We start from the raw sequence: 26,703 nt of genomic DNA, 5'->3' as shown, positions 1-26,703 counted from the left end.
GCTAAAGTAATACAAACTACACGCTAACTTTAGAGCGAACGGCAATAAAACTGCATGAATATATGATCCCTAGAAATACATAAGACTTTACGCGACATTACATCCATTCCCATTCCGACATTAATAAATCTGAGCAAATGAGCGTTACTCCGGTATATTACAGAATTGTTTGCATTTGAAGTAACAAAAAAGCGAACTGTAATGACAATTTAGTAATTGGTCTTATTAATATCGTTCGATTCCTCATTAAATTCATTAGTGAAAAAAATTTTGAGGAGTTTCGACTTCATTATGTAGACAAACCATTTAAATTATTGAAACATCGAAATCAAACTCACAATTAATTAATCAATTAATTACCTAGTAGTACAAATATAGTAAGTATTCGAACATTAGGCCAGTATTTCGATAGTACGATACACAAACATAACACTACCCACGTTTTTGCGCATGCAAAGTTCCCAAGAATTGCCACATTCGAGATATTAACGTTTGATCGTTTCAAGAGTTTATTATTCCGATGAAATTAGCTGTACCGAGAACTGAGCTATTTTGTGCAAGTTTCCTGTTTAATACTAAATGAGAGTTTCTTAGTCTGGATTGAAGGAACGACGTTTTGCATTCAGTAAGTTAAGTAAGGAAAAGAAATCTTTGTAAAGAATGAGCCAGTTGTTATAGGTAGCAATAACACAATACAAACAACACAACTTTAATGTTCAAAATTCTTGGACGGCGACAGTAATCATGACTCATATTAAATCAGCAGACGATCATAATTAGCAGAAACTTTTTTTGTAAACCGAACTGCGATCTTTTTTCTAGTCGATCTAGAAAAACTAGCAAAGGAAGGACACTTTGTACCAGATAAAATTCTCACGCAAATTGAATCAGCTCAGAGAATTAGGTCGGTGCAGTGAAGTGGAGCAATCTAAGATCCCAAATTAAACTTCGACCTTTATAGGGGCTTTTTGTCTCCTTAAAGAGGTACTGAATATTTAACGTCGTCATTGCTTAGGTATAAAATCTTCTCTAGAAATCTTCAAAGGAACTTCATTTCCTTGACAATCTTGGCTATTAAACCATTGGTTATATGGACATAATTATTGCCGAAGTTACAAGGAACATGACGACAGCGTATATTTAAGTATTGCCATTATCCTCACTTGAATTTTAATAAATCTGCAGCTCTTAAGCCTCGTCGTAAACATTGGGCTTAGAGGAATGGTCTGGAGCCTCAGTATTGCATTCTGAGGCGGGCGAGCTGTTTGCACGTCCAAGCAATAGAATGCCACTGGCCATTTATAAAGATTTCAGACTGATTTTTCAATTCCACTGTAAAAGACGAATCTGCATCTACTTCTAAAAGAATTTTAGTTCTAAGAAAATCAAAAGTAATGTTATCGAAAGAGATGATTTGGATCAAAGTGATCTGGAATATGCATTATGGCTAATACTGCAAATATTTTAACTTCACAAGTCTACGAAGCCGCTAACGTAAGTCAGTCTAGGTATGAAACCTGTTATTGAAATGAATACCAAATTAACGCATGAAGCTCAGATTAATTAAAAGTTTGCCAGTTTGTTGAACGTGTACTATTTCCGTCGGCGGCTGGTTGAATAATTAGAGTTATAAAGCTTAACGAATGTTTATAGGTTGAGAATGTTCATTTAGCAGTCATTCGTGTCACGGAGATGAGGCAACCGGCTTGACCGCACTGGTGATGAAAGCACATAAACAAAAGAATAACGATACTCTTATAGAATATTACGAACTATATCCTTTTGTGTGTATTGAAGAATGTCACCCCTATAACAAGGCCTTACCCCTATAAGTAAAAGCTGAGCCTCATTATTTTTCTGGTTGATAGAATTCCCTCGCTCTCTGTATTGATTGCTTTATGTATGGACATCTAATAATCAATGGATATACGACTACACGCAAGTTCTTTAAATATTATCAGCTTGAATAAGTGTGCCACTGATAATAGTTTGGATGTGACCTATTTCAGCGTTATATGGGTCACTGTTATCATATTAGTACTTTTTGCCTGTCCCTAAATGATTCGACTTATCATGACATTCAATAAATGTATTTGAGATGATAGTATTTTCACCGTTTCGATTATAGCACGTAATTAATGTAAAACTATGCATTCGATAACACATTATTAAACGATTATGTGGGCCGAATTAATTAATTCCGATCGAAAAGTTAATTTTAACAGGTGCATGTATGCAACACAAAGGTCACCTTTTAAATATATTTTACCTCAAATTAGTTAAAACACTAATTGGACGAAAGCACTGAACCGCAAAAGTATAAAAGAGCGAAAACATACATAAACTGTGAGAGACAGCTAAAACATTACTTCCAAGCATCCCATTTGCATACAACTCCCGCCGAGTGACATGCATTGAAAACACCAGTTTGTGGAGTTTTTCTTTCAACCCCAGACAGACATAAAAAGTGCAAAGAACACTTCACTATCTCTGAATATAAATGCTCTCTTTTACCGGTGCGAAAACTATATTATAGTAAACAAGTCTGTATAAACATTTATCTATTTGTACCAACTACAACTCATCCTTGAATGCGGACTGGAAACTATTACTCCTATGATAAACCCGTGCCATTTTACATTATCATACGCATTACTGAATATACAATTATGTCATTTGCTACGCGCTTAATGAAAAATCGACTTTATGGCTGCATGATAAAGACTTTTTGAGATGCTTCAGAATAGTGGGTAAAAATGTGATTATGCCCATCAGTCATGACTTCATGAGAGTGGAACATGTCATGCATGGTGACACAGCTACGAACAAACAAGTTGAAAGCAAATAACGGTTTTAAGGTTTTATCTCGTATCAGGAATTAGGATGTAAATCCGCTGTAAAGGAGTTAAACAATAGGAAAGAAGAGCCAAGAGAGGCTTGATACGAGGGCAATATTAGCATACGAAAACGCGTACGGCTTTAATTAAAAGCAAAACTGGTAAGAACAATAGGCGCCACCCCGTCTGCTGGCGCCATTTTTCGTCTGGCAGTCTAGGGGGAGCTTTATTAGGGCTCCTTTCACTACGACACTATGTCTACGTACCCAGGTGGGTAAGGCTTATGCATTTTAATCCCTCAGTCTCGTCATGCAACACGCACAGGATTGGGCTATTGATAAACAAGACCACGGAGGCTATAAATCGTTAACAAACATTTAGGTACGTGTATAGCTAAGGAATGTACTTTCCGAGAAAGATTCAACATTTGTCTTCTTTGAAATATTGAAGTTTTAATTTACCTTCTTCATACGTGATAAGAATTTCCTTCACCTAAATACGACATAGCCATTCATCCAACGCATCAGGTTTTATAAACAAGAGATTTGAGAGATTATCCACTAGCAACGTTTTACCTTGAATTCAGTTTTTGTCAAACAATTTCATGCTACAATTAAGTGCCATGTTTGGTAACAAAATGCGTGGAAACCGTAGCCACATAACTCATGTCACGATTAAAATAGTTTTGTTGTTTGGTCGATCAATCATAAAGCCACAGCCAAAATAAATGTAACAATATGAATAATTTTGACCAAAAAATTAATATTTTTACAATGGACACACAAATTCATGTTTAGTTTATGCAAAACCGCAGTTAAGCTAAAACGGGACAAGCAAAACGTCCAAGCCAAGTGAATAGTGAATTTTATTAGCATTTTGCAAGACACTTCCGGCAGTTAAAACGTTCCGGTGTAACAGACTGTGTTGTATGATATACAGACGCCATATAGCGGCTAAACAGCGGCGTCAGTTTAATGGGAGCGTGGCCTGATTATCACGCAGGGCAGTAGCTACACATACATCTGTCACTGCAGGTGCATCTAGGCCTGACACACGATTAATATCCGCTTAACGGATTGCTTTGTTTACTAATGCTACACTGCTTCAAAAGATTCGAGCGGTTTTTCTTCTTAGAAATGCTTTTAACGGTGGATTGTATGCTAATGTGTTACTAAAATATATCACTTTGATCGGACTGAGATACATCTCGTGCATCATGTTGTTACAACTCTTAGAAGCCATATTTTAGAGGTAAAGAAACTTTGAAACTATTTTTTTAATATTGCTTTTTTCCCGCGTGTCTTATATGTATTTGCATGTCAAGATTGCGAATGAACTGTATTGTAGCAGTTCATTCGTGCAATCTCCTGATCTCCCAGTGCCGTGGGTGCTACCACAAATGCATAACGAGATAATCTCATTTATAGTGGTCAATTCACCAGTTGATTGAACACCCACATAATTGTGTAAACAAAGAGTAGGCGTACCGGTGTTATTATTGAGTAATAATAGAAATAACGCGATTCCATTGCCATTCTGAGAGGACTTCGTATATCATCTGGGTAAATTCCATACTGTTTATTATTTGGACATCTGTGGTTTACGTCGGGACGTTTATGGCTAGATATCGGAATATCTATACATACATAGATTACATTGATGTCAAGAATATCGGGAGTGTCACAAAATTTTCCGTCTGAACTAAACATGGAATCAAAAAACTTAACTGAAGAAAAACTTAAAAGTTCAAGCTCCGCGGGATTTTAAGGTTTCTTTATCTACATTTAAACTTACTTATTTGCAAATAACATAATAGGTAGATATGTCAGTAAAATTAGCAGAAATCTGGTTGATTAATGTTTGAGTTTCTTATTTACTTGGGTAAAGCGATCGTTAATTTGTTTCGCAACCTATATTTTCTTGATTCCGAAAACTACACATAATTTCAGTTACATTTCAACGAAAAACTCCGATGAAAAATGCAAATACCGCAGCTGCGTACAAGTTACGGGAATACTCAGTTTGTGTATGCAATTACGTGTCGTTTCGAGCAGAAATTCAAGTAATACGAGATGCAAAGACAACTTTTTCGTTAACACACGATCAAAGAGAGGTCTGCCTGATTATATTCGATGTTATTCTCTGGCGATACATAGGATCAGGGGCCCGATTCTCCTAAGTTAATAATGTCAAAATCGAATAGAAATCGAATCGCAATATGATCACAATAGTAGTTTTAACCATATCGGGCATTCTGCTACTAATAAAAGACCAATCGTATTCGATTGACATTTGATTGGTGTGCGATTGGTTTGCTATTTTGGTAATTTTGGTCTTTACGGTAGTTTGCTGTACAATCATTTTGCAATCGTAAATCATTTGCAGACAAAATGATTCATTATTGAATGACAGAAAAGGATAAAAACGTTTATTTCAAAGAAAAAATAGCGGAATGCCACATACGCTTCAATCGTAATCGAGTCGGGATCGGATCTCAGTCGAATCGAGTCGAACGTGAATCGTATGTCGCTTAAGTAAAATTAGGAGAATCGGGCCCCTGGAAAACCTGAAATCGATCCTGGTATATGGATAAATTGACTGGAATTGAACGTTTTTGACCCAAATTTTTTATCGACCTTAATTTACAAGCAATTTATAGGTAGTTGTGCTCACCTACCAGGAAATAATGGGACATCGGTACCTCAACTAGGTATTTAATATGAGGAAGCTCACCACATCTCCAATATGGTAACGATACTAATCTTATATGGACAATGACGTACGGCCCGGCCGGGTTCGTATGCGGAGGATGTTAATATAGAGCCTAATTAAAAATTTCGCAGCTCTATTTTTGATCACAGCGGCATCGATCTCCGTAAATGATTAAATCTTAACAGCGGTAAAAGGGGTAAAAGGGGATCATAATAATGCGACTTTGATATCTGGAGTCTCTTAGATTTTTGGTGGATTATATATTTTATTAGTTTCTATTGGGGGTAAAAAACTTTTTTCTTTTGTAATTCGTACAACCAAAAAAATTATGGGAAACCTTTAAAGCTTCAGTCTCCGCCCCTAAGACGACCCACTGACCGTAGAAGTACATGTCACATTATAAGAATAATTTGAAGTATCTGTAATTTTCATGTGCGAATTTTAACAAGGAATATAGACTGTCGACACTGATAAAAAAATCAACCAGAAAAGCGTGCGTCATTAGTACCTAGCTTTCGATAAAAATTAAATATTTTGGGTATTTCCTATCAAATATTCAGTAGCCCATAATTGAATAAGAGAGAAAAAACATTTTCATAGTTTATCACACATAATAGGTTTCCTGTCCCGCTAAGTAATGACTGCTATAATTTATTAGTAAAGCAATGCGACAGTAAAATTGTTTGATATACTGATAACTAATAACATTGCCATGATATGACACTGTTCAGAATATCGAGTGCTATTAAAATCAACCTTGAATATAAAACAATAGTTGTAGTCATAAATGGTATAATCTTTTACTGCATTATAATAATATAATGAAGATTTACAAAAAATATATATGTAAAAGAATATTTGAAGCTGTAATATTCGAATTATCAAATCTTTTTCGGAGTCCTTCTGTGTTTCCGAAGGTAGATACAGTAAATTAGTGAGTCCCAGCAGTTAATTGAACATCTTTGGCAGTTGTTAGTTGGGTAGTCAGAAGCCAAGAAGTCTGAAAACCAGTCTTACCATGGGGTAGCCCAGGTAAATGGCTCTATAGCTGCATTTGGTCAGACTGGAAGCTGACCTCAACATAGCTGGAAAAAGGCTAGGCAGATGATGATGGTAATTAGAATTATGTACCACAAATATTTATCTAGTAGTGAACTGACATTGGCTTAGTTTTGATAACACAATTTGCAATACAGAACAACAATAATACATTGAACTCACATTGCTATCTGTTATTGCAGTACTGGAGGGCATTTTTCAGATGGATGATACAATCTTGTTAGTAAATAATATCAGTATGGACCAAACAAAAGAACCCAGACTAGACTAATATTATGACACTGGACAGTTTGTTTGTGTATTAGAAAGTCCTATCAGAAACTACTGGTCTGATTAGAAAACCTCATCCTGGGTTAGGTAATTAGCCCTGTAAAGAAGGCTATAGCTTAATAAAGTTTGCATGGGATGTGGGCAAAAGCTAGTATTTAATACTAATAGGACTGTACAATATTTATAAGACTCAAGAATATATCAGGTCTCATAAATATCATACGAGTTCCTATAGACATATATTAGAGACAAAATTCCTGCATCCTAATAGCAATGACCCTTCCGGAATGCCAGCCTGAAACCAGCTAAAGTAACGTGCATTATGATGGACGATAAAGCTGTATTAATACTGTCAGAATATGTCATAAAGACTATTTATAACAAACCTGTTTTAACTGAAAGGTACAATTTTTCAAAGGATAGGATACTTTACGAGTACAGCTGCATCAATATTCATGAACTTACAGTCTAGAAGGTTCATTTATCACATAAACTTCAACTGAGTGCCAACAAGGATCTGTATTAAATCATTACAAATGAAAAAACTTTTGGGAAAGACTACTTTTGGTAACAACATTATGCACCTCCTAATGCAGATAATATTGATAGATAAATGAACGAAAATAACATTTTCAAATCTGCAATTGGAAATAATACAACTACCAAACTGGTTTTAAATAAAATCTGGTACATAGTGAATGAGACATTAATTGTATATCAAACGAGCAGTAATATTAATATGCAAATATATAGTGATAACATCAATAAAATACTTGCCATTCTTCAGTTTTTTTACGGTCAAGATTTAACGTGTACTAGTATTTATATATACCAACATAATAGGTTTTAGTGAGCGACACGCCACCTCCGTATTTATTGCTATAACAAATCAAGTGCTAACGGACGACACTCCGGCTCCTAGCTCAGCGGATATTGACGATTTAAATCAAATCTATTCACCGTACTAACTGACAGCAATAAAACAACATCTTCCACACACAAAACAAATGATGAATAGATAAATCTCAAACAGCATGAAAACAAGAACAAATTAACTTCAAGAAATAATTCCATTCCCAAATTATGAATTTATTAACATACCTGATTAGCGCTGTGACTTATTTTATTTGAAGACCAATAATAATCACACAATAGTTGTTATAGCACTTTTTTGTATTCGAAAAATGTTTAATATGATACACGATTTAAATTAATTTTAAATTCACATCAACTTCTACACCCAAGCTCCATCCCATGACACACAGACTGAAAATAAAAAAATGAGTGATTCCGTCAAACGTGGTACGTCAGACAACAGAACCAACGCCAAGGATTTTCATCTACTACAACAATCAATAAATTATTCTCCTTGCCATGAAATTATACATATATGAGGATGGAGGCCACTCAATTCAGAAAAACCCTCACTCCTATTCGCTTGAAAGTAATCGCGTGAGCAAGTATTAATTTACCGGCATTCCTCCCCTCGATCTACCGCACCGCAAGTTTACTAGGAAAATTCTATCCCCTTAACTGATTGACTTTGAGGTTCCGTATTTGGTTGACGAGATGAATGCTTGGAAAATGGCTTGCCCAAATACTGTTTTGCTCAGTGTTCTTCTCAGAGGCAGTGACTCTGAGAAGAGCACTGAGTTAACGGAATAATCTTCTAAATAAGTATAAAAGATGTTTAAGGAGAACAGTGATGCGGAGGAGTTATCAACATTTGATTGTGACATTGACAGAAAGAACTATGACTGACAGACTGACAGTAAATAAAACGGAAGTGGTCTATCCCACTGTCTGTCACTCTTTGTGTTCGCCGGTTGAAAGTGTCCTGTTTCAGCAGTTTTCTTTAATTTCACTTTGCCAGCAATTTCAACTGCATTTCAACTTTTCAGTCTTGTATTCTGTGCATTAGCATCAGACAGAATTCAATTTTGGTGTGGTAGCGTGTTATCTTACGTGAATTGTTTCTGGCACAGTACAAAATGCCGAAGAAAGCTCCCAAAAACGCTTTCTTCTATTTTATGCTGAATTATAAAGACGAACAGCAGAAGAAAGGCATCAACTATGGATCATTGGCTGATGTCTCAGTTGCAGCGGGCGAAGTCTGGAAGGTAATTACTTTATTTTTACCGCTACCGCATGAGAAATATTATAGCTAATATATAGAGTAGCTAAGTTAGGCCTTTCACTAACCCGTTGTATGTGAGTGCAGCTAGGGCGTAGAAACACGCGAAACACAATTGATGGTCAGTTGGTTGTCTTAGTGATTGTCTATTGTTTTATAATTAATGCCATACACAAAGTTAACAACAAAATTTCACTTTGCCACAGACTGTAAACCCACAAGAGAGAGCCCGTTGGGAAGCCAAAGCCAAACAAGAGAGGACAAAACAAAATATGCCAGTCGCCAAGTACACGTCTACCGGGGTCCCGCTAACGGTCATCGAACAGCAGCAGAAAGAAATACAAGAGGCAATCCAGAATGAAATCGATGATATCCGGAATATGGTCAAAATAAAGGCTTTTAATCAAAGTAAGTGATAATGACTGTGTCAGGGGATATGATAAGTATCCTTTGTTTTGTGGTTTGTATTATCATATTTTGTAGGGACAAGCATATTATTGATTAACCTGTTGTATATCGCAGTGTAGATATCCACAAGACACTGTGTGGATTTTCTATTGCTTAATAATCGTAATGCCAAGTTGCATAAGTTCACTAGTTTTAGTGACACTCTTTAGTTTCATCAAAATCCATTCAATCAATTTTACATGAACAAGAAATGAACAAACATCCATTTTTGAATGATTAGTGTGATTACATCATCATTTTGGTGTACAAATCAGTCACAAATTCCTATTTTTCTCTGATTTTATGACCATATTATCAATTTTGGTATCTCATTCTTTCTTCTTATTCACAGGCATTCAGGATGAAGACTTCTACGTAATAGATGTGAACTATTACTGCAAAGCGGGAAACACGTATGTGATCGGAGAGAGCACTGTGTTACGATTCAACCTGAGGCTTGGATACCAGGATTTCTATCATGAACTCATCAATCCTGGTAAATATTTTGCTTACCTTTAACTTACCACCTGAAATAGTAATAACAGACAAAAATAGTAAACAATGGCTAAAATTGTATGCTGATTTTAATGCAAAATTATGACCAAAGTTTTAACATGTTGCTGACATATATGTATACAGGGTTATAGGTAAAACACTAACAACCTCTCAGGAGCATATTCCTAATATCATAGACTAAAACTTTTGTTCTATGATTTTTAATAATTCTCAGATTTTAGTTCATCAAAATTTTCACACAAAAATTAAAATATTTCAATTGTACGCTCTAAAATTTACGAAGTCTATGCGAAGCAAAAGAAAGCGCTAATTAGGTAAACAGTAGTACAAAAGACAGCGGAGGGGAGCGGGGCTCGGGCGGCGGCGGGGGAGCGTTTGAACTTGACCTATTTACGAGCCGCCATCAGTCGTTTTTATGCGCCCGCGTCGCCTCATACGTGTCCTTGTAGCAAAATTCGGTAGTGCGAACGTAATTATCTTTACAGTATGGCGTATCGATTTTCAAATGTCGAGTACACGGAAATAGTGCGGAAGCCTGTCGCTAATACGCCATACGATTCCCAAACATCCCTACACCTAGCCGAGTAACAATGCTAGCCGCCACACAGCGGTTACGAGATTACGGGCAATTCCAGCATGCCATCAGGGATAGTGGTCGTCCACCGAGGCACACAGTACGTGAAGAAGAAGATATTTTGTTTTTTTTTTTTTATTTGACCTTTTCGTAAAAAGGCGGGAAATCGTAGCGTAGCGAGTTACCAATTCAAAAGTATGACTAGGTACGAGAATAGTGCGCGGGAGGCGTGGGTAGGTAAAGATCTTGCATTCATTCTAAAAGTGCAAACCCTCTACCAAACGAATTTATTGTAATGTGTGATAATCTCGACTCGTCCACACACTCTAAGGTCGACTAATCGCTCGACTGGTCTCGATCGGGCCTTTAGTTGGTAAAGAAATGGTAGGGGCGTGCAAATTTTATCACTATAGCAAAATAGAGTTGAAATGTGTTAGATAGAACAATAAAATCTTGTAGGTTTGTTTTTGGCAAATGTATTATGTTCTATAAAAAGTCATAGAACAAAAGTTGTAGTTTATGATGTTAGTAATACAGTCCTGCAAGAGTATATAATAAAGTACATAAGAGAGTATATAATAAAGTACACAAGTGAGTATATAATAGAGTATATAATAAAGTACATAAGAGAGTATATAATAAAGTACATAAGTGAGTATACAGGGTGTCCCAGAAGTCGACGTCAAGCCGCAACTGGGTGATTCTGCTGCTTATTGTGGTCATCAGAAAAATAAAATAAATTTATCGTATTTATTTTTAAAGTTATTTCAATATTACTTTTTTTTGAAAAATGTACACCCTGTGATGATTTTTGGACTCCTGTTGCCACAAATCTTAACTTATTCCAATTATTTTTTTTGGTTTGCAATTCTGAATAGTGTTTCTGTAATGTGTACCCCGACATCCCACCCTAACTGCTCCGGTTTGGAAGAAAATGTGGGTTTTAATTCCAAACTGTATTCCAGATTATTAATTCTCTCAACTTCAACTGACTGTACTGAAAAAAAAATGTACTACGTCAGTTTGGCAAGTAACTCAAAAAGTTGGCGCATTTTATAGGGATTCTAAAATGGTATAACATTTACCACTTTATTTCCCAACTAAGAAAAAAAAATGTTTCTAAGGAAACTCACATCATAATAAGTTCATAAATTCTTAGTGAGTCAGCCATACTCTGTGGGACAGATCGGGACGCCTGTAGATAGAGATAAGTTCATCATCATCTTCCTAGCCTTTTCCCATATCTCACGGGGTCGGCTACCTAACCTAGGGGATTCGGCGAGGATACTGGTTTTTACACAGAGCGACTGCCATCAGACCTCCGCAAGCCCGAAGGGAAACCAGACCCAATCCTAGATTAGGGCCTTTAACGACTAATATCTTAGATAGAGATAGAGATAAGTTACCTACGTTATTTAAAGTTAGTAGGCGACAAAAATGAAACTCAGTTTAAATTGAAGGTAAGATTTATTATTATTTACAAGAGATGTTCGAACTGTCGTCCTTCAGCAGCAATACATGCACGACATCGTCTTAAAAGAGATCTACATATTTGTCGGGCGTATCTCCTATTATTTATGAATTCGGCTGCCTCCGCTATTCTCTGCCGAAGCTCCTCTACATTTTCAATCGGCTTGGAATAAACTTTTTCTTTTAGTGCTCCCCAGTAAAAAAAAATCTATTGGATTTAAATCTGGTGAGCGGACTGGCCACGATATTTTTGAGCACGTCATTTTTACAGATTTTCAGTACAAAATCTGTCAGAAGTTTTTTGTTTTAAGGCCCTTAGTGACGCCACTTTTTGGTGCTAGATAGGTGCCAACTTTTTGAGTTACTTGCCAAACTGACGTAGTACATTTTTTTTTTCAGTACAGTCAGTTGAAGTTGAGAGAATTAATAATCTGGAATACAGGTTGGAATTAAAACCCACATTTTCTTCCAAACCGGAGCAGTTAGGGTGGGATGTCGGGGTACACATTACAGAAACACTATTCAGAATTGCAAACCAAAAAAAATAATTGGAATAAGTTAAGATTTGTGGCAACAGGAGTCCAAAAATCATCACAGGGTGTACATTTTTCAAAAAAACTAATATTGAAATAACTTTAAAAATAATAAATTTTTTATTTTATTTTTCTGATGACCACAATAAGCAGCAGAATCACCCAATTGCGGCTTGACGTCGACTTCTGGGACACCCTGTATAAGAGAGTATATAATAAAGTACACAAGTGAGTATATAATAGAGTATATAATAAAGTACATAAGTGAGTATATAAGAGAGTATATAATATAGTACATAAGAAGGAATATAATAAAGTACATAAGAGAGTATATAATAAAGTAAACAAGTGAGTATATAATAGAGTATATAATATAGTACATAAGAGAGAATATAATAAAGTACATAAGAGAGAATATAATAAAGTACATAATTGAGTATATAAGAGAGTATATAATAAAGTATATAAGAGAGTATATAATAAAGTACATAAGTGAGTATATAAGAGAGTATATAATAAAGTACATAAGAGAGTATATAATAAAGTACATAAGTGAGTATATAAGAGAGTATATAATAAAGTACACAAGTGAGTATATAAGAGAGTATATAATAAAGTACATAAGTGAGTATATAAGAGAGTATATAATAAAGTACATAAGTGAGTATATAAGAGAGTATATAATAAAGTACATAAGTGAGTATATAATAGAGTATACAACGTTATTTTTTGTTTATGCGAAACCTGATACACCTATCTAGTATTTTTATGTAAAGAATCTATGTACGAAATTTCAAAACCGTATCATGAAAAATCACAAAGTTATAAGCTTGTTAAGTTACGGGACTGTCCGTAAAAATACATAATCACCACAAAACGCACACATGCCGCGCAACGCGATAGCACTGCGCGCTCGCGCCCGCTATGAACTCGCCGTGACCTTTGTTGTGCGACATTCAAAGTTTTTTAGATAATTTTGGGAAAAAATATAACATGGTGTAAAAACTATTGGAATCGATTCAGTTACTGATTCTGAACAAACTATATTCAGGTTTCGCACAAACAAAAAATAACGTTGTATAATAAAGTACATAAGAGAGAATATAATAAAGTACATAATTGAGTATATAATAAAGTACATAAGAGAGTATATAATAAAGTACACAAGAGAGTATATAATAAAGTACATAAGTGAGTATATAAGAGAGTATATAATACAGTACATAAGTGAGTATATAAGAGAGTATATAATAAAGTACATAAGTGAATACATAAGAGAGTATATAATAAAGTACACAAGTGAGTATATAAGAGAGTATATAATAAAGTACATAAGTGAGTATATAAGAGAGTATATAATAAAGTACATAAGTGAGTATATAAGAGAGTATATAATAAAGTATATAAGAGAGTATGTAAGAGAGTATATAATAAAGTACATAAGTGAGTATATAAGAGAGTATATAATAAAGTACATAAGTGAGTATATAAGAGAGTATATAATAAAGTTCATAAGTGAGTATATAAGAGAGTATATAATACAGTACATAAGTGAGTATATAATGAAGTACATAAGTGAGTATATAATGAAGTACATAAGTGAGTATATAATAAAGTACATAAGTGAGTATATAAGAGAGTATATAATAAAGTACATAAGTGAGTATATAAGAGAGTATATAATAAAGTACATAAGCGAGTATATAATAAAGTACATAAGTGAGTATATAAGAGAGTATATAATAAAGTACATAAGTGAGTATATAAGAGAGTATATAATAAAGTTCATAAGTGAGTATATAATGAAGTACATAAGTGAGTATATAAGAGAGTATATAATAAAGTACATAAGTGAATACATAAGAGAGTATATAATAAAGTACATAAGTGAATACATAAGAGAGTATATAATAAAGTACACAAGTGAGTATATAAGAGAGTATATAATAAAGTACATAAGTGAGTATATAAGAGAGTATATAATAAAGTACATAAGTGAGTATATAAGAGAGTATATAATAAAGTATATAAGAGAGTATGTAAGAGAGTATATAATAAAGTACATAAGTGAGTATATAAGAGAGTATATAATAAAGTACATAAGTGAGTATATAAGAGAGTATATAATAAAGTTCATAAGTGAGTATATAAGAGAGTATATAATACAGTACATAAGTGAGTATATAATGAAGTACATAAGTGAGTATATAAGAGAGTATATAATAAAGTACATAAGTGAGTATATAAGAGAGTATATAATAAAGTACATAAGTGAGTATATAATAAAGTACACAAGTGAGTATATAAGAGAGTATATAATAAAGTACATAAGTGAGTATATAAGAGAGTATATAATATAGTACATAAGTGAGTATATAATGAAGTACATAAGTGAGTATATAATAAAGTACATAAGTGAGTATATAAGAGAGTATATAATAAAGTACATAAGTGAGTATATAAGAGAGTATATAATAAAGTTCATAAGTGAGTATATAATGAAGTACACAAGTGAGTATATAATAGAGTATATGTATATGTGAATAAGTGTTCGAATACAAATATCAGAAGTGCAGTTGTGACTAAAATAGCTGGTACTGTAATTTGCTGGTGTTAAGTAATTATTTTTGGTTACAGAAATAAGGCTATCAAAACCATTTCATTATTTTGGTCACTATATTTAATCCTTTATAATGCTTTCACGTAAACACTTGTTCTTTGAATTATTTTTTTATTAAAAAGTTGTACCTAGCTATTTAAATGGAGCATAGCATTTCACTCACTAAAACATGTCTTTCGGTCACAGGTCGCATCCCCGTCGGCTACGCATCAGACGTGAAACACGGCAGCACTGAGCTAGGTCTAGACATGCCAGACGAAACTGAAAACCAGTCTAACTACATAGAAATACTAGCCAACATCATTGACTACCTGAAACAGAAGGATAAGAACTTGAAAGTTCTGCCGCCTTTGTACACTATGCCTGAGAAAGTGCTGGCTGTTCAAGATTTTATTCTGCAAATGAGCAATAAAGCCCGTAAGTTTTATATGCAAACCTTTTTTGTTACTTTCTTAGAATCATAAAGCTTTTTCATTTACTAACTTCTTGGAATCAATCTAGCCTTATGTGATTCAGCTGAATTTTACATGTACGCCTTATCTGACCTTTATTTTGAAAACATAAGCATGCGTAACATGATCACTTACATACCTTGATAAGTTTCTTGTTCATTTTGGTGCAATCAGACACTTTTAATTCGACATCATACAATTGGGTTACTTCAAACAATGTGTGTTGCAGTAATCTGGTTGAAGTTGCATGTATATGGCGTGATGCGCCTTTCACTTCATTATTTATTAATATTTGTGTTAGTAAATGGCCGAACCTTATGATTATTATTTCTACTGCACATGTGTAAAGCCTATTTTGATGTTACTGTTAATAACCTTCCAAAAAGGAGGTCACTGATTGACCTATATTCCACAAAAGTAATCATCCTGTCTAGGCAGTCAAGTAAAAACATGGTTATCTTACAAACTCTTTGCTAAATAACAATAATATTGTTTGAAGGTGAGGACGAGCATATCTTCCGCGTCTACAAGTTGGACACGCTGTTCTTCTACCTGATAAACAGCATCAAGTCCAACAAGAACGAGGGTTTCCCTAAGGAGTCGCTCGCTCTCATACAACTCAAGAAGGACCCCTTCAAGTATACACCGGGATTGGGCTGTGAGGTACGATAAAAATCTATCCTAATAACTTCTAAAATAAACGTAACATGATTCAAACCATGGGGATGACAAAATGACTAGCGGAGGGCTGCGGGATTGTTCGAAAGAGTTACCGCGGCTCTGGTACATAAAAGGCCTACGACGGAACACGACGGTTTTTAGTCAGTAAGAGTCTGACACTCTCTCAAAGCTGCTAACCCACAGCGGGAGGGGCCATTTGATGATTTTTGAGGTCGTTGAAAAAAAGGTGCCATAACGGAAAATATGATATGAAAGTAGCGTGACAAAAGCGTAGAGGAAAGGAAAGCAAAGAAAGATTGTTACTGTCTAGCCCTTATACGCCTTCATTGGTGTTATGTTTCTACCTGCTTTGTGTTTGATTTTGTTAGATGTCAAGAATAATATTTCGTACAATGAGGGTGATTTGAAATAAAACAGTTTGCTTTCTGATCTTGACTTCGTTGTATCTTTTAATTGGGATGGACCATTTTTGTAATAACAAAAATCGTTGTCTGATGTCTCAAAGCACCCGGATTCACTCGTAACTGATTGTTTTGTACCTGGATGACCTAGAAAAAGGCGCCTGACCTACCTGCATTATGGCATCTCCGCTCATCTTTCATCTCCGTGATTCAAACTGTCACTCTTTCTTAGGGTGTTATTAGACCAATCGATCAATCGTAGATCGACGGCATCGATCAACGTCGATCGACTGGTCTAATAGCGGGTGACGTGACGGCGGCGTCTACTAATCCATTCTGCCATCGATCGATGCCGTCGATCGACGATTGATCGATTGGTCTAATAACACCCTTACATTACTTATTCCAGCATCACGAAGCCAACGAGAAATCAATGGAGTGCACGAGTTCCCGCACGCAGCGCTGGGCGTACACCGTGATGGACAGCTGCTGCCCAGTCGTGGGCATCGACATCCAGCCCGGACAACATGTGCCTAAGGAATATGATGTTGATGTAAGTGACAACATACTTGAGTTGCGGGATTGTTCGAAAGAGTGGCCGTGGCCCTCGTACATAAAGGGCTTGAGAAGGAACATGGTGGGTTTTAGTCAGTAAGGCCCGCCGCTGATTGTAACTTTTTGTCACCGTGACTTTTTGTCACTGTTACCTGCTGTCACCCACGATGCGCTCACTGAATCTGTTCTTGGGTGACAAATCGCGTTCATTTTTGTATGCCGGCTGAGTGACAAAAAGTCACCAGTGAGTGGACTTTCATTGTAATGTACAGGGCGAGTGACAGTCACGTCACTCCGGCATTGCCTGCTGCTGCAACTATTTGTCACCGTATTGTCACGTCACCATAATGAGCGCACTCAGTATAGTTTTCATTGCACTTGACCAAGTGACAAAAAGTCACGGTGACGAAAAGTTGCAATCAGCGGCTAGCCTAAGAGACACTTCCTCATGCTGCACCCACAGCGGAAGGGGTCATTTGATGATTTCCCATAAAAAAAAAATAAGGGCATAATACTTAATAAAAGTTCGCCTGGGAGCTTGAGTCCTTACAGTGTGTCCTTACAAGTCCAATAATTTCTGCAAAAATGCAATGTTTTAAATTTTGCTTATTCTGTGTGTATTGGTGTTTTCAGGGCATCCTGAAGTACAGAGACGCTAAGAAGGTGTGGAGCGGTCCCACTGTGGCTGGATTTAATGTAAATATTATTATAGCAATTATTATTAATTCATTACTAATTCATCACTGTTATAGTGTTTCAATGCTTTTTGATAGATAAATAGCTGTAGAATTTGTAAAACTTTGAAGAAAGTCTCAGGATAATGCTCTTGTGTCTTCCACAAGTCTTACCGAGGAAGTTTGCATTCCAAAGTGTTTTGATACAATGATTGACGAATTCTACAGATGTTTAACTGTCGAAAGACAGGAACCTTCAACTAAAAAACTATAAATACTTATATCTGTATTGTATTTTGTATTATACTATACTTGTTTTGTGGACTTTAGAGCTTATGTCGTTTAGGAATACAAATTGTACAAGTTTGCTACAGAAACACAATGTCGTAAGTGCCAACGCCAATGAGGTGCCATTTACGAAGGATTGACACATATTAGTTGGTTTCTTCCATTTTCGCAAACTATTTAGATGATGTTTGTCATCTTTTCGCTGTCAATTTAGGCGATCATATTTTGTAGACCGTATGTCAAGGTAGTTAAGGTTTATATTCAATTGTTGTCTTCTAACGCGCTTCCAGCGGTCTGCGCTGGGCCTTAGGTAATACCTAGGATATTTAGTGAATTTGACTTCAATATATGTAAAATTATTTGCAGGATGCATCGTCATCTTGTAACTCAACAGTGAACGATTCTTTCGAGGCCCCTCCCAGTCTCCTTGAATGTGAGTATAGAGCCCTCTGTTTGTATATTTATAAACTAAGGAACATATTGTCTGTGTCATATAATTATGATTCAATCTATGCACAATGAACTACATAACTAAATTGTTTTTTTTTAATCAATGAATTGTTGTATTAAATATTTTTTATGTGTTTCCATTCAACTTTATGATCTGTGTACATACTTTCAAATAATGTGAAGATTGCTGTCCATTTTAATTTTTAGAAACCAAACTGTTTACTTCATTAAGTGGGTTTGGTAAAGGAGCATAATTATTTTTCATTATATTTTTAGTTATGAATGTGCGTATATATTTGCAGATGTGGGCAAAACGAAGCGACTCGAAGCTCGCGTGCACGCGCCGCAACGACTCCCCGACGTCAATTGTAAGTTCCACGCAAAACTCAGTTTGCCAAATATCATTATACTCATTTCTAAAATCACCAGTCTCACCAAGAATTGGGTTTCCCGTGAAACTGCGTTACGGAGGTCAGATAGGCAGTCGCTTCTTGTTAATCACTAATACTAAGCTGCATCCGGTTAGACTGGAAACCGACCCCAACATAACATAGGCTCGGAGGATGACTCATTTCTAAAATCCAAATCTTCTTCTTTGGGGTCGGCGCAATATGTCTTCCCTGTCACTCGTCAAAATCTAAATCGATGAGTGAAAGTATTTTTTTTTTTGTCATGTAACCACTTTTCCACTCTTGAGTTTCTTCTCAAATTAAAATTATTAACAGTTACCGTCAGTTGCATAAAGGTCAATTAAAATTAAAGCTTCATTAAATCTATTGCTCACAATTTTTATCTGGTTGACAAAGAAAGAGTCAGCAATAGATTTAAAGAAGCATTAATTTGAATGGAGCTTTGTGCAACTGACGGTTATTCACACATAATTATTATATTTCTTTAAAGTTAATGAGTAGTAAAATTGCTAAAGAACATTTTTATGAATTTGATTTCTACTTTACCTTTGAAGGTTTAAGCGTAACAAGGGACATAGGGACAGAGAAAGCGACTGGTCTATACTATGTGGTGATTATTGTTGTTTCAGTCGCCAAGCCTATGCTACCTCCCGAGCTGACGGAGGAAGCCTTCCCGGCACTGTCTGTGAGCCACGGAAGAGGTATGACATTTGATTTATTTATTTCATACTTACTTGTCTACTTGAATAATTAGAGAACAATAGAAAATCAATTGTGTCTGCGTGGATCCGCGCACCTGCATACAAGGGGTTAAATAATTGGAGATGTTTATTTATTGCATAATGTATACAGTTACAGAAATGCATCCTTATCCTAGGTATACATTACACTGTTACGGCCCTTTCACACGGCAGTCCAGTTTTGTGGGACCGGCATTTTACTGTATCCTGCAAAAACGGACGCTGTGTTCACACGTAGTTCAGTTTTGCAGGAAGGCCGGTCCCGCAAAACTGGACTGCCGTGTGAAAGGGCTGATCCTGTTTTTTGACCATTCCTACGCTAGTGATCAGGCGAAATGGACGTGAATACTTTGCTAATCTATTGGTATTATCGGCGTCTTCTAACTTCTTTTCGCTGCCGACGACGACCATTACAGGACGCGGCAGATAGGTTCTTATTATTTATAAAACAACTAACGTATTCCATAGTTAATTAATTCGTAACTTATCACCCCATTAGCCACTACAGTGAACAAACACATATAGTGAATATACAGTGACTAGCCTATGTAGCTTTCCAACAGTGAAATAATTTTTCAAGTCGGCAGTTTCGGAGCCTCCAAACAAACAATAAAAAAAAATGTTTCCTATTTTTATATTAGTATAGACAAATAACAAAAAACATATTTTCAGGTCGCGGATTGGCCGGGAGGAGGAACGTCAGAAAATAAAGCATTCAATGCCAATCTTATTTTTGTACTGTTATGTAACATATCTGACATTATTATTATTAATGGCTGTTCCTAATATTCTGTCTATCCATTTATTTACTCACTATAGAATTTTGACATGAGCCCCATACAAGTAATGTAAACTTCCTATCTCTGGTAAGATCAAAACAAAAGATAGATAAAATATAGGGAACGGCCACAGACAGACGAACTACACAATACGTGATTGAAATTATACTTTCAAATGTCATCGAATTATGCACCTTATTGTTTGTGTGATAAAGTGCAAAATTGTTTGAAAGTTAAACGGGTTGATTATGTTATGATGGAAAACTCTATTGGTGGATTTTAATAACCAATCATTTGTTGTTTTACTTCCTCGAGACAGATCATTTTACACTACTTGTATGGGGCCTATGTAAACATTCAATCTCTGTAGGGACTGAATCAACAGATTCGTTATAGAAATTGCTAATAAGAGTACTCGATTAGTAAGGATAAATGTAGTTTGTTTGTCTACAGTTAAGTTTTGTTATAAATTCATCCAGCGGTACTCGAATATGAATATAGCACTTGTTATATAATGCATATTTTTCTAATATTTGAAAATTGCGAAAAACACGAAATTAATATTAAGTATCATTAAAATATAAGAATGTTATAATTGCTTTTTATTTACCATGAAATAACGGCCCTTTCACACGGCAGTCCAGTTTTTTGCAGGATCCCGTTTGATCGCAAAAGATATTATATGCTAGTGTTCACACGAGCAAACCGCATGCAGGATCCTGCAAAATGCTGTTCCCGTCGATTTGTGCGATTCGGTTTTGTCACTTGAAACCGGATCGTTCGTCCAGTAAAAAGCGGGAATCCTGCAAAAACGGACGCTGTGTTCACACGTAGTTCAGTTTTGCAGGATACAGCAAAATGCCGGTCCCGCAGAACTGGACTGCCGTGTGAAAGGGCTGTTAGTTGTTTTTATCACTATTTTATATATCCATAATATTTTGTAGTTGATTTTCAAAATAACTTATGTTGTATAGACAAGTACAGTTAACTTAATTTGAATTTGTTTACCGCTGGTTTCTCCCCTTAAAAGTCTATTATAAGCTTTAACAGTTCTGAATGTCAGAACTCTGAACAATTCTGAAAGAATTTCGTATACTGTCAGATAGTATATTTTTATTCGTCCATTTTTTTCTATATGATACAGAGACTGTAAAACTAGCGTTAAGCATAAACTTGTTATTATGTTCATTTAGTTGTTTACTGCCAGCTCCATTAAAGTTAAAGCTTCTTTAAAAAGTGACAGCAAGAGATTTAATGAAGCTTTAACTTTAATGGAGCTTTGTGCAATTGGCGGTACCTATATTAAAATTGAATATCGCACACTCAGTAATGAACTAATAACACAATTAACAGTAATAACATCTATTAACAATTAACAGTAATAACAGTAATATCCATTTATGTTCCGAAAAATTAGAATCTCCTCCTTTATAAAATCGGTTAACAATATAAATACCTATTATATGGTACAGTAAACTGCACATTAGTGGTAACTGTCATGCACCTTAACTCGATAGTAATAAGTACGATTTTCCTATAACTATTACCACTGACCTGAAGTTGACTGTACAGAGCAGTATAGAGTATAGATAGTTCCAAAAAACCTTTTCCACTTGATTAGTTGATTATTGAGAGTGCAATATGCGTTGTTGTAGGTTCACTCAGTTTAGTTTTAATTATTATTTGAATACTAGAACCGGGCTATGAATGGGTGCACAAAAAACTAAAAACTGATTTGAAAACCTAGTATATCGTCATCAAGGTTTCAAGTACAAAAGAAGTGTTTTAAAGACAACAAGCAGAAAACTCAATGAGCTTATAAATCCGAATTATTATCTGTCTAGCCTTTTCCCAACTATGTTAGGGTCGGCTTCTAAATACGACTATGATAGCGATAAAATGGACACTGGAAATACATAACGAATGGACAAACTATATTGACGACGCCTTGAGCAAAAGTAAATTAGCGGTTTTATGCACACTTCTACATAAACAAACTATAGTGTATCAATATTTAACATGACATATAGTAGAGGTAATGCAGTTACCTTTGATTAAATGGTGTAGGTTAATAGCGTACATACTCCAGGTTATTATAAAACGTGGTTTAAAAAAAGTACCAGCTTTTGTACCACCGTCTCGAACAAAATCAGTGACTAAAGCTATTACTAAAGCGGGTACTTCTTAATACCACATTTTTTAATAAGGTGGACTGTGTTGAACAACAACAATTTAACTAAAACCTGGCTTACCTTGCGGTGAACATCTAGAATTGAATTGAATATTTTTGCTTGTAAATACATTTCTTAGTAATAATCCGTAGTAATTCTGAGTGTACCCAGTATTGAAAGAAAATCCTATAGATAGGTACATATTATAGTCTGTTTTTTAATCTCGTAGACTAAATTGACACTTGCAAAATGTCAAACTTAGAAATAATGTTGCTAGCGTTTTTGTGCAGTGTTGTACTTACGATACCGATTTGTTGAATCGTAACTTTTTATCGATAATAGACGTATTTAATATTCATTCAAAGTTTTATATTTACAATTCACGTACGTACACGCGGCTGCACGACGTGCTACAAACTGCCAGGCATATCTGACCACGCAATGCCATGCGTAAACATCAAGAATAAGCCCATTATTTCAGGATGACTTATTGTAAAAAAACGATACTTGATGTTATTAACGCTAAGTTTCGGTCGTGCCACATCACTATTTAAGAATTTGCAATGAACTGTCCACACTCGTAATGTCAGTTTAGTCTACGAGATTAAAAAACAGAGTATAGATTACTTTTGTAATACATGTGCTATACTTAATTAACATGGTGCCAACAACAATATGCTTTTTCTACTCCTGTTTTACCAAACCGAAGTTATAAAGTTAATTTTGAAGGTATTTTGGTAGAATTAAAATATTTTTGTAAGTATGTAAAGCTAACTGTGATTTGTTATTATAGTTTGCAATGCAAGAAAAAACAAACATTAATATATTTTTGTAACTATTCATTTTTCTGAGTTGTAAATGGCTCACAGTTAAAGGTCTTATTTGGAGACCCTGTAAAATCGTTAAGCGTGAGCCGTGTATAGCGAACGTCTCTATTTGTCTATTACTTTGCGACAAGAAACCGAATTACGGAATACATTTACTTAAGTAATTAATAAGTAATTACTCAAGATTTTTTCAATATACCAAGTAGTTGATAAGTCTATCTATTCTATAAGGACAAAATTTCAGTGTCATATATTTTAGGCTCGGCACATGCTGGCCACCGAACAACTGTAAATGTGTTGTTGCGTTTAAAAAAGTGTCAAATACACCTTTACGAAAGATGTTTCAAAACATATGGAGCCATGGCCCACTTTTTGTACACCATACTAAAAAAAATGGGGAAAAATAATTAAATCAGTTTTCAATTATTTATGTAATTTGGCAGTAAAATACAAAAATATACACTTGAGATTGCAACACACAACAAAAAACCATAATGGCGGTAATTTTAATACTATACGCGGGCGATTCTTTCGCTGATGTCCTCTCGACAAAGCTGCCGCAGACCATCAAACTATACGGATTACTGTTTACAGCTGTGTATAGTTTATTTCAACATGGTATAAGATCATGAAGAACAGTTTGTCGTTAGGCTGTGTCCTGTGTCTATACGGTGCATGTAGCTGGAGCAAGTTAACATGTGCAATTGACAAGTGCACGCGGGTGGGTATTGTGCTGTGGTACATGCACGAGTCGCTGGACCCGCATGTTTACAGTACATATACTCTGTAGTACATATATAATCTGTAAATCGGCAAATGCCTCAATAAACGCAAGTTATTTGCACCGTGTAGATGCACCCTTAACCAAGGTTGCTATGGCCTGTGACCCGTTTGTGCCGAGCCTTACAGTGACTTGCACCATTTAACTCAACGATAACTGAACCATTTTCAGTTGACCAATCACCGATTTGACCAATGAGTAAGTATATGGCTAGTCATGGTTTGGTTATCGTTATAGTTAAATGGTGCAACTCACCCTTAGTATGTAGGTATTGATCTGATTTAACCTGAACGTGTTAAGACAAGACATTTAGTACTTAATTTGTGATTGAACTTGACAATTAAATTGTTTATAATTACACTTTTGTTTTTATTTCAATTTCTTTACTGCATTTGAGATACTTAAACAAAAATATACAGTCGAAGTGAGGTTCTCTGTTGAAGTGGGTTAAAAATGAAACTAAAATAAAATAAATAAGTAAATAATAGATTAATATTTAACACGTTTACTGTTTATCGTGTACGTGAACTGTTTCTTCCGTGGGCAGTTCGTCCACAGTTTCGAGTTTGATTTCAGGCTTCTTTTCAACTTCAACTTCGATTTCCTCTAACGCTTCCACGTCGGCTTCAACTTTGTCTTTCTCAGCCTTCTCTTTCTCTTTTTCTTCTTGAACGAATGTGCTCATGACTACAGTTGGCAGCTCCGAATTCTTTTGTTCTAGTCTCATTTCTACTAGAATACTTCTTACTAATACGAGCACGTATATTTGGTATACTGTAACAAAAAATAATAAAATACTGAAGTTCATAGTGAGAGAGATGTTCTTTTGCGACTCTTCTACGAAAATGGTACAGCGCTTTAAGCCGTATATTATCTGGAATACACCGATTTCTAGACATATGCGAACGGAAGAGCCGCGCCATAAGCCGGCACTAACTACCATATAATTATGATGAATTTTAAAAGGAATATTATATAATTTGTTGTTGTATGAAATGTCGTGTTACTTACAAATGCTAAGCACCAAAGCGATGGTGACTATAACGCCGATGGCCGCGACCACCATAGAGTAGAACATGACAGACGCGATAATGGCTGCCATACAGTACTTCATGTACACTCGCATCAGCTTTAGGTCTTTCTGAACACCAAGAAAAAAATATGATAATTACACAAAGGTATATGTAAGATATTTTATTTCCTTCATAGTATATACCTACCTATATCATCTTACAGGAAAAGGCTCGGAAGATGATATGAACGTAGCTGTGAAATTGCATGCATGATGAGATCACAGTTAATTTGCTTCAATATGAATTGACGAGCAATTGCATTTGATCTTGACTTTAGTTAATTTTGGGCCACTTTTTACTTCTAATTTTTTAAAGAGTCACTTTGCCTTCGAGTCAGGTAGGATCAATGAGTGGTCTTCTAATTACAGACTTCTTTCGTTCTCCGATAATATATACGACCGCACACTACGAAACAATATTTACCCGATACAACCCGCATAGCAGTATAACGTTGAAGGCCAGTTCAATGCAGTAGGCAGTCACGGGGACGGGCTTAGTGGAGTTGTCGTCCAGTATGGTGGCTTGTACTTGCACCAGGATGGGCGTGAAGCTGTCATCTGCTATGCCTAGGAGAGAGATTACCTGGAAAGCGGAAGATGCTCATTATGACTAACAAAAATTATGATCCAGGATTTTTTTTTGTCAAACTGCTGGACTAGTTCTTTTGAAGAAATCAGTGTTTTCTTTCGTCACATTACAGTAACTTTTGGCTTTATTAAACACTCGGGATTCGAACCCACACTCATGCTCATTACCTATTGGAGAATTATTTAATAAAATGCGGATCCGAATTTACACTAATAACACCAATTTGAGATCAGCAGCATAATCCATATATTTTACACAATTTTGAAATTTAAACTACCACAAGTAAATTAATTTTCCGGAACTGATAAAATCAACCGGAAGTCGCCAAAAATACACTTACATACAACTGTAGAAAAAGAGAGTTCACTCACCGCTAAAAATATATTAAAATATCCAATAATCATTAACCCAATCCGGACAGGTATAACCCAGCAACACCAATCCAACTTAAAGTTCACTACCAAATCCTTTACATAGTCGAAACTTTTCCCCATATTGCTCACACGTTCACTCCACTGGTACACCAAACGAATTGTACCAAAAATGCCACTGTTTTATAATTATTTGTCTTAATTAGGATGTTGGTTAATTAGAAGGTCAAACTGAATTATTATGTGCTAGTAATTCGCGTTAATTTTATGCGGTAATAGTGTGTGGTCAG

The 26,703-nt window shown here is 35.3% G+C and overlaps 3 protein-coding genes across 3 annotated transcripts in view; 1 reads left to right on the top strand and 2 right to left on the bottom strand.

The window, feature by feature from the left end:
- LOC124636299 (alpha-(1,6)-fucosyltransferase) overlaps positions 1–8,152 on the bottom strand; it is a 33,019-nt gene extending 24,867 nt beyond the window's left edge. The window contains exon 1 of the mRNA XM_047172336.1: positions 7,980–8,152. The gene's annotated coding sequence lies outside the window, so the exon portion shown is untranslated. The remainder of the gene's footprint in view (positions 1–7,979) is intronic.
- A 533-nt stretch (positions 8,153–8,685) lies between these two features.
- Positions 8,686–21,194, top strand: LOC124636387 (protein maelstrom homolog). The gene is made up of 11 exons (XM_047172465.1): positions 8,686–8,998; positions 9,219–9,420; positions 9,812–9,955; positions 15,359–15,589; positions 16,124–16,287; positions 17,116–17,259; positions 17,895–17,957; positions 18,590–18,656; positions 18,976–19,041; positions 19,713–19,784; positions 20,496–21,194. The coding sequence occupies exons 1-11, from the start codon at positions 8,870–8,872 to the stop codon at positions 20,531–20,533; spliced, it is 1,320 nt and encodes a 439-aa protein (XP_047028421.1). The 5' UTR covers positions 8,686–8,869; the 3' UTR covers positions 20,534–21,194.
- A 2,822-nt stretch (positions 21,195–24,016) lies between these two features.
- LOC124636525 lies at positions 24,017–26,571 on the bottom strand. Its single transcript, XM_047172646.1, has 4 exons — positions 26,414–26,571; positions 25,878–26,036; positions 25,393–25,522; positions 24,017–25,155 (listed from the first exon to the last, which is right to left on the bottom strand). The coding sequence occupies exons 1-4, from the start codon at positions 26,534–26,536 to the stop codon at positions 24,887–24,889; spliced, it is 681 nt and encodes a 226-aa protein (XP_047028602.1). The 5' UTR covers positions 26,537–26,571; the 3' UTR covers positions 24,017–24,886.
- Positions 26,572–26,703: the final 132 nt, after the last annotated feature.

Source organism: Helicoverpa zea, chromosome 14 (assembly GCF_022581195.2).
Source record: "Helicoverpa zea isolate HzStark_Cry1AcR chromosome 14, ilHelZeax1.1, whole genome shotgun sequence".
Classification (NCBI taxonomy): Eukaryota; Metazoa; Arthropoda; class Insecta; order Lepidoptera; family Noctuidae; genus Helicoverpa; species Helicoverpa zea.
This window is presented reverse-complemented; position numbering and strand designations above follow the sequence as displayed.

What these genes read in the sequence shown, in the direction of transcription:
- LOC124636387 (XM_047172465.1), top strand. Translation starts at nt 8,870, where the DNA reads ATGCCGAAGAAAGCTCCCAAAAACGCTTTCTTCTATTTTATGCTGAAT. An exon ending in CACCGGGATTGGGCTGTGAG is followed by an intron (nt 16,288 to 17,115) that starts GTACGATAAAAA and finishes TACTTATTCCAG; the next exon opens with CATCACGAAGCCAACGAGAA. An exon ending in ACGACTCCCCGACGTCAATT is followed by an intron (nt 19,042 to 19,712) that starts GTAAGTTCCACG and finishes TTGTTGTTTCAG; the next exon opens with TCGCCAAGCCTATGCTACCT.
- LOC124636525 (XM_047172646.1), bottom strand. Translation starts at nt 26,536, where the DNA reads ATGGGGAAAAGTTTCGACTATGTAAAGGATTTGGTAGTGAACTTTAAG. An exon ending in ATTTTAATATATTTTTAGCG is followed by an intron (nt 26,037 to 26,413) that starts GTGAGTGAACTC and finishes TCCGCTTTCCAG; the next exon opens with GTAATCTCTCTCCTAGGCAT. An exon ending in TGCTATGCGGGTTGTATCGG is followed by an intron (nt 25,523 to 25,877) that starts GTAAATATTGTT and finishes CTTGGTGTTCAG; the next exon opens with AAAGACCTAAAGCTGATGCG.